Source organism: Rhinolophus sinicus, linkage group LG15, assembly GCF_036562045.2.
Source record: "Rhinolophus sinicus isolate RSC01 linkage group LG15, ASM3656204v1, whole genome shotgun sequence".
Classification (NCBI taxonomy): Eukaryota; Metazoa; Chordata; class Mammalia; order Chiroptera; family Rhinolophidae; genus Rhinolophus; species Rhinolophus sinicus.
In genome coordinates, this window is record NC_133764.1 from 27,915,176 (window position 1) to 27,929,802 (window position 14,627).

General features: G+C 36.3%; 1 protein-coding gene across 12 annotated transcripts in view; it reads left to right on the forward strand.

The window, feature by feature from the left end:
* Positions 1-14,627, forward strand: part of TANC2 (tetratricopeptide repeat, ankyrin repeat and coiled-coil containing 2) — a 341,035-nt gene that overhangs the window by 137,867 nt on the left and 188,541 nt on the right. For all 12 annotated transcript variants that reach the window (XM_074320171.1, XM_074320173.1, XM_074320174.1 and 9 more), the window contains one exon: positions 297-368. In XM_074320171.1, coding sequence (XP_074176272.1) covers positions 297-368 — 72 coding nt within the window. The remainder of the gene's footprint in view (positions 1-296; positions 369-14,627) is intronic.

Consider the following 14,627-nt stretch of genomic DNA (forward strand, 5'->3'; position numbering starts at 1 on the left):
AGTTGATAACATTGCTTCATTATATGCAAAGTAGAGTACATACTATGTATAGGGGTACAGAAAAAACACCTTTACTTTCTCTAGAGTTTACGAAGGGAAAGTAAATTATCCCCACAAAAGTAAGGGTAAGAACCTTTGCTTTATATAGGAAAAATCCTCAAATATTTTAATGATTGAAATTACAGGAAATGAAAACAAATGATAGAAGTAGCAGTTTTAAGATATAGGTGGAAGCAGAGAAGATATTACATTAATTTCATGATCTTTTTGCTTATGCTCTTTCTAATTTTACACAGATGGAGGGAGCGAGGAACCACCGGATCGAAGACAGTCAAGTGTAGACTCTCGCCAAAGCCGCTCTGGGCAAGGTAAATTTTCATTAAATTTATTATGAAATTTTGAAAAACAGACATCAGCTCTTCCTTCCTAGTACTTAATCTGAGGACTAGGGTTTTTGCTGGGTCTAGTTTAAATACTTTAGAGCTTAAATATTAGAGTCTAAAAGTGCTTTATGATAAAAGAAAATGAAAAATAATCTCATGTCATTTTTTTAAATGATATTGAGGTTTTAAATAATTTTGGAGCATTGAGGTATATGTCTGGATACCACTTTTGGAATAGAACCAAAAGTAAATTTTTAGCAGTAACGTTTGTTGGAGTATCATCACACTGGCTTTTTAAAATTTCATCAAGGCACTATTTGTGTTTCAGCTCTCAGAAGAAATGTTTTTTATGTATAATTGCTGCCTTAAATTAGGATCTTCTTACTTATTTTCCTTTCTGTTTAAAATTTATTATCATTGGTTTTTAACTGATTTTTTGAAGTGACAACTTCCAAACTAGGTAAAAATATTCTATATCAGTGAAATCTTCAGGTAAAGCCTTCCCTATCTATTATAACTTATTTAAAATTGCATGACTAGCACCTCCACTTTCCTTTTTCTTCATAGTAACTTACCGCCTTTGTATTTATTTTATTTTCTCTTTCCAAAACTAGTGTGAATGTTCCATGATTGCAGAGATTTTTGTTTGATTTGGTCATTGCTGTATTTTCAGTGCCAAGAATAAATACCTAATATATAGTAGAAAAAATTTTTATTCTAGAAAAAAATGTTGTTGAAAAAAATGTAAGAGAATGAGAATTTATATTCATATAAACTAATGAGTATATTACAAAATTTCAGGCAGTCATTACTGAGTTTCATTTTTAGAGAATCTTTACTTAAAAATGAAAAAAAAACCTTGGATTTACAAATATGCAGTGTTTTAATCTTGTTAAAGCTCCTGTTTGATTTATTCCATAAACCTGTTCCCTTTTTTCTCCAACTTTGCTCTTCCCAAGTTTTAGAGTTGTACTACTATTTTTATAAAATTGCTTGTTGCAGAATAAAAAGAGGAATAATTTATGCAGCTTGATTTGGAAATCTTAACTTATACTAGTACTTAATCATGCTGAGGAAACTGATTAAAAAGAAACGCACACAAATGTAGTCTTCAGAGATTCCTTAAATAAACAGCCCAGCTAAATCATTCCATGTATCAAAGCTTCCAATCAACTTCTTAGCCCTCTTTTCTTCAGTATGAGCAGCTAATCAAAGATTACTAGATCTTTAAAGAAGCCTTCTAATATAATGAAAGATAGACATTAAATTAAACAGAATAAAGCAACTTGGAGAGAACAGAAATTTTGCAGAGGAAAATAATAGAACCATTATTAACATCCTCAGGGAAATAAGAGAAAATTATACAGCCATGAAACAAGGAGATACTATAAAATAATAATACTCTTGATTTTAAAAGAGGTTTTAGTCATTAAAATTCTGATAGCAGAGATAAAATGCTATGTAGAAGTATTAGAAAATTAATATTGAAGAAACCCCTGAAAAAAGTTGAGCAGAAAGGCAAAGATTATAGAAAAGTGAGGAGTGTTAAGAAACTTACAGGATCAGTCCAGGAATTTCAATATTTAAATAATAGTTGTTCCCAAAGGAAAGAACAGATAAAATGGGAAAGAAATCATCAACTAAATGGTTCAAGAGAATATTCTTATAGCCAAGGGGATGTGAAGTATTGCATAGGGAATATAGCCAATAATATTATAATAACTTATGTGTAGTGCCAGGTGGGTACCAGATTAATTGGGGGGATCATTTCATAAATTATATAAGTATCTGACTACTACTTTGTACACCTGAAATTATTATAAAATAATGTTGAATGTCAACTGTAATTGAAAATTTTTAAAAAATTAGTTTTAATTTGGAGAATTAAGTAGAAGATAGATGATAGATAGATAGATAGATAGATAGATAGATAGATAGATAGATAGATAAGAGAGAAATAGTTTTCTTGAACAAAAGAACATGAGGTTCCTGGTTAAATGGCTTGCTGAGTACTTGGCACAGTGGACAAATATAAATACAAACTCAGACACATGGTAATGAAATTTCAAATCACTGGGCCAAACAGAAGACCTGTCATGCTTCCAGAGAGGAAAAAAAATTTGTTATATACAAATGTAACAGGAATCAATTGGCTTTGGATTTCTCAGTGGTAGCATTAGAAACTGAATGAAAAAGGAGCTTCCCTTTCAAAATTCTAAAGGAAATAATTTGAGCCTTAGTATTTCTTATGCACTGAAACTATTAATCAGATATAAAATTAAGATGTTTTAAGATATGTAAGTTTTTTTTAGCCTGCCCTGTAGTCTTTTTCTAAGAAATCTGTGGGAGGATGTGATCCATCAAAATGAGAAAGTCAGCCATATTAAAATAAATAAATTGGTTACAGGAAATAGGAAATTTAACAAAGGAGAAAGGTGAAGAAATCTTCAGGATGGCAATGAAAAGACAGGGACAGAGGATGACCAGACCAAATTGGAGTAGGTTAGAAGCCTCTAGAAGAGCCGTCCTCAGGAAATGACATTGATAAAAACCTGATGCATTTAATTATCTTTAGAGAAGTTTTAGACAAAAGGCTCAGGTTTGAATTGGTGATAAATAAATAAAATAATAAGTGAAAGAAAATCTAAACTCAAGGGAAAACAATGTGTAGGAAAGGAGATGTTAGAGTAAGTCCTCAGTCCTTGGGGCAGGGTGTGGGTAGCTGATGTCCGTGCCAGTCACCTCTAATAGTAAACCTTTCCAGTTTACTCCAGTTTGATGTAATATTTTCATTATTTGATTTGGACTATTATGGTTTGGAAGCAGTCCTCTAAAGTAGGATGAGCAAATCTGGCCTGTGTGGCCTATTTTTGTACAGTTGATAGATTTGATTTCCTAAGACAATTATTCATGTGGGATATTGACTTTTAGTTTTCTTGTCCTATAATGTGTTTGTCTGATTTTGGTGTCAGGGTAATGCTGGCCTCGTAAATTAGTTGAACGCTCAGAAGTATTCCCTCCTCTTCAATTTCCTGGAATATTTTGTGTAGAATTGCTATTATTTCATCCTTAAATGTTTGATAGAATTTCTCAAGGAAGCCATCTGGGCCTGGAATTTTCTTTGTGGCAAAGTTCTAAAATGCAGATTAAATTTCTTTAATAAATATAGGACTATTTGAATTATCTATTTCCTCTTGAGTAACTTTTTTAAATCTGTAGAATCTGTAGTGGAGTCACTTCTCTCATTATTGATATTGTAATCTGGGTATTCTTTCTTGTTCTGATCATTCTAGATAGAGAGATATCAATTTTATTGATCCCAAAGAATCAGTTTCAGTTTTCATTCATTTTCTTCATTGCTTTTCTATTTTCTATTTCATTGATTTCTACTTTGTTCTTTATTGTTTCCTTTCTTCTGCCTGCTTTGAATTTAATTTGATCTTTTTCTGGTTTCTTGATGTAGAAGCTGAGGTCATTGACACTGGGACTTTCTTTTCATTTTCCTATTTATTTATTTATTTATTTATTTATTTATTTATTTATTTTTAAATTAAAGTTTATTGGGGTGACAATTGTTAGTAAAGTTACATAGGTTTCAGGTGTACAATTCTGTAACACATCATCTGTATATCACGTCTGTTCACCACCCAGAGTCAGTTCTCTTTCCATCACCATATATTTAATCCCTTCTTTTCTAATATAGGAATTTTAGTGGTATAAATTTCTCTCTATGGACTGCTTTAGCTGCATGTTTGCATACTTTGATGAATAGTGTTTTCATTTAGTTCAAAATACTGTCTAATTTCCCTTTTGATTTCTTCTTTAATCCATGTGTTATTCAGATGTTGATGTAGTTTCCAAGCATTTGAGAATTTTCCAAATATCTTTGTCATATTGATTTTTCATTTAATTTTATTGTGGTCAAACAGTGCTCTTTCTATGAGTTGAATCACTTGCTATTGATACCTGTTTTATGGCCCACCAAACGATCTATCTTAAATGTTCTGTGTGCACTTTAAAAGAATGTATGTTATGCTGTTTGGGGGTGGAAGGTTCTATAAATGTCAAACTGGTCAATTCATTGATAGTGTTGAAGTCTTCTGTATTCTTCCTGATTTTCTGTCTGCTCATTCTGTTAATTATTAGAGAAATATTGAAATCTCAGATTATAAGTGTGGATTTATCTATTTTTCATTGCAGTTCTGTCACATTCCTCACACCACTGGCTGTCTAGTCCAGAAAGGATTTCCCTTTCCTCAGAATTTTATGTATCCCTTCAGGTATAGCTGCCAGTAGTGAATTAGGCTTACCTGGGGGGCAGAGCTGGAAGAGAAAGGTAAAAAGAGAAAAAAGCCAGGGGATTTCCCCTATTCTTTCAATCCCATATGGAATCTCCCTCCCGCATCTCATTCATACTCTAACCAGAAAGAAAAGATTGTCTTACGTATATGTCTTCCTGTTTGTCCCTGGTGCGCAGTTCCATGATTTGGATTTCCTTTGAGTTCAGGCTGGGAGTTTGGGGAAATAAAAAACAACAGGAAATGTACCACTGAATCGGTTGTCCTTCGGGTTCTGGTTTCCTTCCACAATTTGCCTGCTATTATTTACTTTTCAGAGTCCTCAGATTGTTGCTCCATTATTGTTTCTAGGGTTTTCAGTTACATTCAGGGACTTTAGTTATATCATTTAAGGTGGAGTGTGCTTACTCCATCTTAAGCCAGAACCAGAGCCTTTTCATTTCATTATATTTTGTATTTTTCTGTCTGGAGAGATGATGTTCAAAATCTTTAATAATTAGTATGCCATAAATATCAACCAACCAGAACAGACACCAGTCTGTTCAGAACAAACACTAAGTTTAAACAATTGATATGCATATATAGGTGCACAATGTCTGATAAACTGCCCTACCTGATTGTGGACACAGTTTCTATTTAATGTCTCTTCTCCAATAGTAAAAGCAGACATGTAAGATGTCTGATGAGTTGTCTTATCCTTTGAACATGAGTGCTCTCTCCTGTGTGTTAACTAGCTAGATCAGCCTCTGATCTATCACTCAGGTACAATGAATTCTGATTCAAACATAACCCACACTCACTGCTCTAGTTTAGGGGCAGAGACCTCTTTTGTCTTCTGCTTATCAAATGTAGGAGATGGGAGATGGCCAGACTACTTGTACTGAATGAGATCCCACCCCACTCATTTAGATTACTGCCCCTTGGCACTTCTTTCTCCTTGTATCTCTTGTTTCTGTGCTTAAAACAGATCTGGAAACACTCTCATCTTTCACAGTTACCCTCCTACACATGCTCTGGGCTATAATTTCCTCAGTCCACTTACATCTAGTTTCTGTCTCCCATGAATTTCTTAATGTATCTCCTCAATTATGTTTTTTTGTTTTGTTTTATAATGCTTTAAGAATTTGTTCTTTTAAAAATACATTTGCTGTTATTTCTACACCACCTATGTTGTTATTTTAGTCTGAACTACCATCATTTTTTCTTTACTACTGTAATAGTGTCCTAACTTATTATTTCTGTTCTTGCCAACACATAGTCTATTGTCCATCTGATAACTGTAGTGCTCTTATTAAAACAAATCATGTATTTCCCCAAACTTGAAAAATATTTTTCCAGTGGCTTCCTATCACATTCAGAATAAACTCCAAAGTATTTATCATTTCTTACATGATCCTGCCTGAGTTTCTCTTTTCCTAATACTCTAACTCCATGTCCTCTCAACTGCTCCATTATTTATTCTGTTTCATCTATGCTGGGCTTTTTGCTTTAACATATTAAGAGTGTTTTCTTTGCAAGGCCTGTACACTTTGTCTTTCTTGAAGAAAGGGCTATAGATTTCTGCTTAGGTCAAAGACCATCCTACCTAAATACCCAGCCTTAACCTTCACAGTATTTATCACTGCCTGAAATCAATTATTTATTTACTTGTTTATTGTTGTCTCAGCTACTAGAAAATAGGTTTCATTTGAGCAGAGATTGTATCTTGTTCACCACTGTAGTCCTAGAACGCTTGTATATAAAAATTTGTCAGTATTTACTGAATGGAAGAATGAGCATATGTCTAGCACTTAGTGTGCTTGGGAAGGTATATGGCTGTGCCCTGGCCACATATTGATCCAGTATTCACTTATATTACTTATATCATGGAAAAAGTAAAGCAGTGTGAGAAATTTCTTGAATGTAGGTAACTTGTCAGACTGTTAACTATCTATTGAATTTGTGAAATGAGGCTCTTGAAATATGACTGTAAAACTGTGCCAGTTTAACCCCAGTATGGCCTTCTAAAGTTGGATGGTTATTTTCTGCTTTCCAGTATCGCGTATTGTATATAATTGAGATATTAATTGCTATATTTGGTCTTACTTATTGGATTTCTATTTTTCATAGTAATCTAGGAGTTCATTAATAGTAGGATCTTTGCGGGCGGCCAGTTGGCTCAGTTGGTTAGAGTGCATAACACCCAGGTCGCCGGTTCAATTCCCACATGGGCCAGTGTCAGCTGTGCCCTCCATAGCTAGAGTGAAAACAGTGGCTTGACTTGGAGCTGAGCTGCGCCCTCCACCACTAGATTGAAGACAACGACATGACTTGGAGCTGATGGGTCCTGGAAAAACACACTGTTCCCCAATATTCCCCAATAATAAGTAAAAAAATAAAAATAAAAATAAAATAAAATAAAGGAGGTTCTTTGCCTCTAGCACATTGCCAGTGTCTCGCGTTTAGGCCATCAGATTGATGACAGAAGCTCATCAATTCTAAGAATTCTGGTTCTATATTTTGGGAATCATGGGTTACTTCATCAGAATTGTTTTTTGTTGTACTAGCTCCATTTTTCGCATCAAATGATTTTTTTCATTAGAGGTCATCTATACATAAATTGAATTTATTTGATTCTAGATATTAAAGAAGTGCATGAGCCAATGTAATATGGTTGAAACCCAATTTTGATTTACTTTTACAAAGATCACATTGTGCAGGCATTAGGCTCTGATATACAAGGTGTATTGGTATAATAATGCTCATGACTAGCTCATTCTGGAAGACTGGGCAAGTGTTTGGCTTTTCATGACTCCCATTATTTATAGCCAGTTTTATTTGATTAATATATGCTGGTGTGTCTATAGGAATAATGTACTAAAATGTCAAATATGCTATCTTCTGATTCTTTTTTTTGGGGGGGAGGGGAACAGGACTTTATTGGGGAAACGTGTGTACTTCCAGGACTTTTTTTCCAAGTCAAGTTGTTGTCCTTTCGGTCTTAGTTGGGGAGGGTGCTGTTCAGCTTAAAGGTGTCCTTTCAGTCTTAGTTGTGGAGGGCACAGCTCAGCTCCAGGTCCAGTTGCCATTGCTAGTTGCAGGGGCACAGCCCACCACCCCTTACGGGAGTCGAACTGGCAACCTTGTGGTTGAGAGGACGCGCTCCAACCAACTGAGCCATCCCGAAGCTCAGCGGCAGCTCAGCTCAAGGTGCCGTGTTCAATCTTAGTTGCAGGGAGCGTAGCCCACCATCCCTTGCGGGATTCGAGGAGTTGAACTGGCAACCTTGTGGTTGAGAGCCCACTGGCCCATGTGGGAATCGAACTGGCAGCCTTCGGAGTTAGGAGCACGGAGCTCCAAATACCTGAGCCACCGGGCCGGCTCTATCTTCTGATTCTTTTTCTGTCCTCGTAAATATGTAAAATACTTAGTAGAAATGAGATGTTCATGCTCTTGAAACATACACAAATTTTTCTTTAGTCTGGTAAGTTACAAAGACTTCTTTATTAAGCCAACAGTGTTTTATTATACAGAATGATAAGGAAAATAACATCCGTTGTATAATTTCTTTATCTCAGTGTAAGAGTATGTCTGGTATAGTGGCATCACTAATGTACAAAATTATTTTGTTGTATTAATAGTTTATCATTATGATAAAAAATCATTTAGCTTTCAACATAGATTGCTTTAGGAATAAAGAAAATAAACATAACATTTAATAATACATATGTGCCAGGCTCTGGGCTAAGTACTTTCACATAATGTTCATTTATTTCTCAGAATTGTACCATGAAGTAGGTACTATTTTTAGTAGGAGAATGTTTCAGGTTTTATAGTGGTCTGCGCCCAAAGTTTCATTCAAATTAGCCTTGATAGCGGCATGTATTTAGAGCCTTTCCATTCTGATATTTGAAATACGAATTTGTTGGTGGTTGGATAAGACCTGGAAGAAAGATCTGACCTTAAATGATAAATCCTTCTGAAGTATCTTTATTTCTAGTCCTATATTTCTTCAGATACTTAAGTTTTTGTTGATTATTCTTTGTGTAGCACTCTTTTTCCATAAAATTAAACTTGAAATTCACCCTCTAACCAACTTTTTCTTATTATCTTGGGGTGCTAGGGGTGTGTCACTGAACTCATACTGACATACGCTAGGTTATGTGTGTATTAGTTTAAATATTTTAATGAAGGTTCATAAATAGTTGGATAACAAAGGATGAGGAAGGAACCTGTTAGTAAAGCCTGGGGTAAAGTTATTATTGAGCAAATACATTTTTTGTTTTGTTTCATTTGAGGTGCAGGTTGATTTATTAAGTTTTGTTTCTAGTGAGAGATTGAGAAACTGGTTCCCACAAGGGGGCAGACTTAGACAACTTGAAAACTGTCACACTATGAACAATATTTATTTTAAATTCGTAGTTGATTTATTAAGAAAAAAGGGCAAATTACCAGGAGCTAGAAATGAGTAGAGAGAGAACTGGCTGACCACTCCATGAGTGGTACCATATATTGGGGTTATGCATCTACTTCTTCCCCAGTACATGCAGCATGCTTGGCTGTTGATGGGTGGGACCCCAGCTGTGGCTATAGTCAGATTGGCCTTGGTGAGTGGAAGTCCATATTGCCGAGCCCATGTATATCCCTCCCTGCTCCCGTGACCTCTTTGTTAACGAGCCCATTGGGCAAGGATAGAGCAGCTAGGTAAAGAGATTGACTGAATCCCCTAAACAGGTCATCCTATTTGCTGGGTTATTATTAATAGCATCTTCTCTACAGTTTGCTCTTTGGTAAGCATTCAGATGGGACATAAATTATGTCATACTCTGCTCTTTCAAAGAGGCCTATCCGTATACCTCTTCCTCCAATTTACTTGTCATCCGTTTTCTAATCATTCACTCCAAATCCCTGAATATCCAGTCATACCATTAAACACTGTCCACGAGTCAGTATAGAACGTACCTCTGTCACCTCTCCTTCCAGGCAAAATGAACCACTGGGTACCCTGTCTCAGATTTCTGCCACTGGAAGGGTGTCCCTTCACCACTGTCCTTCATGCCTACCCCAGAGTGGGGCTGTAGTGTTGTTGTTATCTGTGTGTTATCATGTAGGGCTCTCAGTAAACAGGCCTCGTTTTCCCCCTCCTGCAACTATGTCTGTATCCAGATCAAGTGATAAGAGGAGAAAGAAGAAAAAAGACTATGAGGATTTGCTTCACACCATTAGGGTCACAGTTCCTGGGCTCAGAGGACAAGATTGCATTCTCTCGGTTTAGGTACTTGCCCATTCACCGCTACCATCTCTGCTGCTGCTGTCATAGAGTTGCCTGGAGACTGGGATAGAGGCCAAAGGGGGAAAAAGAGGATTTCCACTCGTTTCTGAGACCAGTAAGGGCCCGCTTTCTTCCTCCTCACCAGAATGGTAGGGATTTTCTTTGAGCTTTTTCTTACCTGGTGTACACTTACGAGTTTTGAGCTGCCTTTGAGTCTAGGCTAGGCAATACCAGGGGAAAAAACATGGTAAACTTACCACCACTTCAGTGGAACTATATATATTCTGTACTTCTTTTCCCAATCTGCCTGTTACTATTTATTTTCACAGTCCTCAGATAGCTACTCTGTGCATCCTTTTTTGTTTGTTTTTACGTTTGTGTATTTACATTAAAAAATAGATTTTGTATTTTAGAGTAGTTTAGGTTCACAGTAAGATTGAATGGAAAGTACAGAGAATCACTGTCTGCCTCATGCACCCACACTTGCACAGCCTCCCCCACTGTTAACATCCTGCACCACAGTGGTACACTTGTTACAATCGATGAACCTGCATTGACACATCATTATCACCCAAAGTCCATATTTTACATTAGGGTTCACTCTTGGTGTTATATGGGTTTTGACAAATGTATAATGACATGTATCTACCATTACAGTATCATGCAGAATAGTTTCACTGCCCTAGAAATCCTCTGTGCTCTTGACTATTCATCCCTCTCTGCCCCAGTCCCTGGAAACCACTGATCTTTATACTGTTTCCATAGCTTTGCATTTTCCAGAATGTTAATACAGTTGGAATTATATAGTACATACCTCTTTCTGATTGGCTTCTTTCACTTAGTATTACATTTAAGGTTCCTCCGTGTCTTTTCATGGTGTGATAGCTCATTCTTTTTAGCACTCCATTGTCTGGATGCCACACAGTTTATCCATTCACCTACTGAAGGGCATCCTGGTTGTGTCCAAGTTTGACCGTGATGAATAAAGCTGCTGTCAACATCCATGTGCAGGTTTTTGTGTGAATGTAAGGTTTCAACTCATTTGGGTAAATACCGAGAAGCTCAAATTGCTGGATTGTAAGGGAAAAGAGTGTTTAGTTCTTTAAGAAACTGCCAAACTGTCTTCCATAATGAATTGACCATTTTGCATTTCCATCACCAGTGAATGAGAGTTCCGTTTTGTTCTACATCCTTGCCAGCATTTGGTGTTGTTAGTGTTTTGGATTTTGGCCATTGTTATAGGTGTGTAGTAGTATCTCGTTGTTTTAATTTTGCAATTCTTTAATGACATATACTATTGAATATCTTTTCATATACTTATTTGCCATCTATGTACTTTCTTTGGTGAAGTATCTTCAGATCTTTTGCCTGTGCTTTACATTTTCTTGTTGTTGAGTTTGTGTATTTTGGATAATAGCTCTTTATCAAATGTGTCTTTTGCAAATATTTTCTCCCAGTCTGAGTCTTGTCTTATATTCTTGACAGTGTCTTTCACAGAGAAGTTTTAATTTTTAATGCAGTCTAGCTTATCAATTATTTCTTTCAGGGATTATGCCTGTAGGGTTGTATCTAAAATACGACTGCCATATCCAAGGTCATAAAGATTTTCTCCTATGTTATCTTCCAGGATTTTTATAGTTTTATGTGTTATATTTAGGTGTGTGACACATATTGAGTTATAATTGTTCTGTGAAGGGTATAAAGTCTGTTTCTAGTTCTTTGAATGTGGATGTCCAGTTGTCCCAGCACCATTTGTTGAAAAGACTATCTTTTCTCCATTGTATTGCCACTTCGCTCCTTTGTCAAAGTTCTGTTGACTGTGAGTCTATTTCTGGGCTCTCTATTCTGTTCCATGGATCTGTTTGTTCATTTCTTCACAGTACCACACTGCCTGCTTACTGTTGCTTTATAGTAAGTCTGGAAGTTCAGTAGTGTCAGCCCTCTATCTTTGTTCTTCCACTTCACATATTGAGTTGACTATTCTATGTCTTTTGCCTCTCCATGTAAACATTAGAATCAGTTTGTTGATATCAACAAAATAACTTCCTGGGATTTAATTGGGATTGCATTGAATCTAATAAATCAGGTTGGGAAGAACCAACATTTTGACAATATTAATTCTTCCTATCCATGAACACGGACTCTCTCTACATCTATTTAGAGCTTAGATTTCTTTCATTAGAGTTTTGTAGTTTTTCTCATATGTATCTTATACATAGTTTGTTAGAATTATACCTAAGTATTTAAATTCACAGTTTGATAATTCCAACATCCCTGCCATATGTAGGTCTGGTTCTGATGTATGTTTGTCTCTTCAAATTGTGTTTTTTGCTTTTTAGTACACCTTGTAAGTTTCTGCCGAAAAGTGCACATGCTAAACTGGGTAAAAAGAAGTGTGGTAAATAGTAATAGAATGGTAAGGCATGCAGGAGGGGAAGCATTCTCTAGGTCTAAGATTGGGTCTCAGTTTTTCAGTAAGCCTGTGCTCCTGTACTGTGCGCTCCACCTGTACTTCTCAGTTGGGGTTTTTTCCCTCCCTTTTAGGAAACTGGAAGTGAGCTCTATGTATTCTTTCAAGGGTTTATATTTGTATTCACTGGCAAGGGAAGTTGGAATAGGCTTATTCTGCCTCTCCTCAAACTAATCATGTTTTTCATATCTATATCCTTGCTGGTATTTGTAAACACTCATATGATTTGTGTCTTTATATTAATTCTGTTATGTAGAACAGGGAATATTGGGGGCTGAAGCCTTTCCCACATTGTACATATTCATGTTCCCTCTCCAGTGTGAATTCTCATGTCTGTAAAGTCTAAAGGGACCATTAAAGCCTTTCTCACATTCGTTACACGTATACGGTTTTTCTTCTCTGTGTGTGCTCACTTTTTTCCCATGGTATGAGAGTAACTTCTGAAAACGTACCCACAGTCATTGCATTCATAGACTTTCTTCCCAGGATGTACTCATGTGTTCAGTAAGATTAAATACAGTCCCTTTTGAAAGCTTTTCTGACTTCATTATAGTCATAGTGTTTCTCTCTTGTGGGTATTCACATAGGCATTGTGAGCTTAATGTTCCTACTGAAGGCTTTTTCTCAGTCATTCCTTTGTGGAGTTTCTCCCCAGTGTGGATGGATGCTCTGATGAGCAGTAAATGAGTGATCCCACTGAAGGTTTGCTGTTAAGTCTTTGTGTTCATAGAGTTTCTTCCCAGTATTCTCTGTGCACCACAAGACTAGAGATGTTTCTAAAGAACTTTCTGCATTGATTACATTAATAAAGTTTGTCTGCAGTGTGAGATCTCATGTACGTTTTGGGGATGGCTATAGACCAAATGCTCTCATGCTCTAAAATTATTTGAAGAGTTTCTTTTCATTTTGAAATCTCCCATGTCTCTAATGGGGATAATGGTTACTGAAGCTTTCTTACCATTCTTACATTCATGATTTGTCTCTGATTTCTCTCTTGCAAAACAAGATCAGTGCTCCTTCTAAAGGCTTTTTTGCATAGAATTCATCTCACTAAGATTCCCTTCAATTTGCATCTCATTGATGCAGACAGTAGGGAAAAGCTGAATTTTCCCTCTCTGATGCCTGCTCTCACTGCTTTTCTTCAACTGTGTCTCGAGATCCTAGCCAGTGCATTAAAGACTTTAAGGAAAGATGTTCTTCTATGCTGAGACCATGCTTGAGAAGAGAACACTGACAGGATATGCTAGGGCAGAGCATCCCAGGCAGATGGAAGGGCCAGATCTGGGCCCCGCAGAAGACTAGAGGCCTGAGTCAGCTGTGCCACCCCTGCCCATCCAGAGGCTGCCCCAGTACCAGGTTTCAATCAGGCTGAGGGGCAAGAGCAATAAACAAGCTAGAGAAAAAAATCCCTATTGTTATGATGCTTTCATTCTAGAGGAGTGAGACAAATTTAAAAAGCAGGTAATTTCAGGTAATAAGTGCTATCAAGAAAATAAAATAGGATTATATATGATAGAGAATGAGAGGTAGAGAAAAGAGTGGAGGATAACTTTAGGTTAGATCAGTCCGGGTAGGCCTTTCTGAGGAGGTGACATTTGAGCTAGGACCTTATAAAGACAAAGGAGAGCCAATTTTGCAAAGATCCTGGGACTGAGCATTTTAGTTAGAAGAAACAGGCAAAGGTCATAAATTGGGAATAAATTTGGCCAGATCAAGGAACTGAAAGGCCAGTGTGACAGAAGCATTGTGAATTGACGATAGAAGCGGGAAATGACGAAGTCAGAGAAATTGGGAGGTGTGATGAGGTCAGAGAATTAAGTAGGTGGGACCACATTGTGTAGAGCCTTATAGACTATAGTAAGGATTTTGGTTTCTAATTATCTCCTTCTAATTTTGTGATTCTGTATTAATTATTAAACTTTCTCTGCCTCATTTTTTGATTAATACATGAACTTGTGAGAATGGTGCAGAGTCAGAGTGGAATAAATCTTGCCTTGAAACAATATTAGAAATAATCTAGGCCAAACACCCATGTTTCAGAAATATATGAAAGCCCTTTGACAAATTATGCATTGTTATTATGTACAATATGTTTGACATGATTACACTTATTTTGGGGGCTAGTTTATCACCTATACTATTTTTTTCTCCATACTTTTTTATTTTATTTTTCTCTATACTTTTAAAAAGTAGACTTTCATTGAAATAAAATATGCAATCAGAAA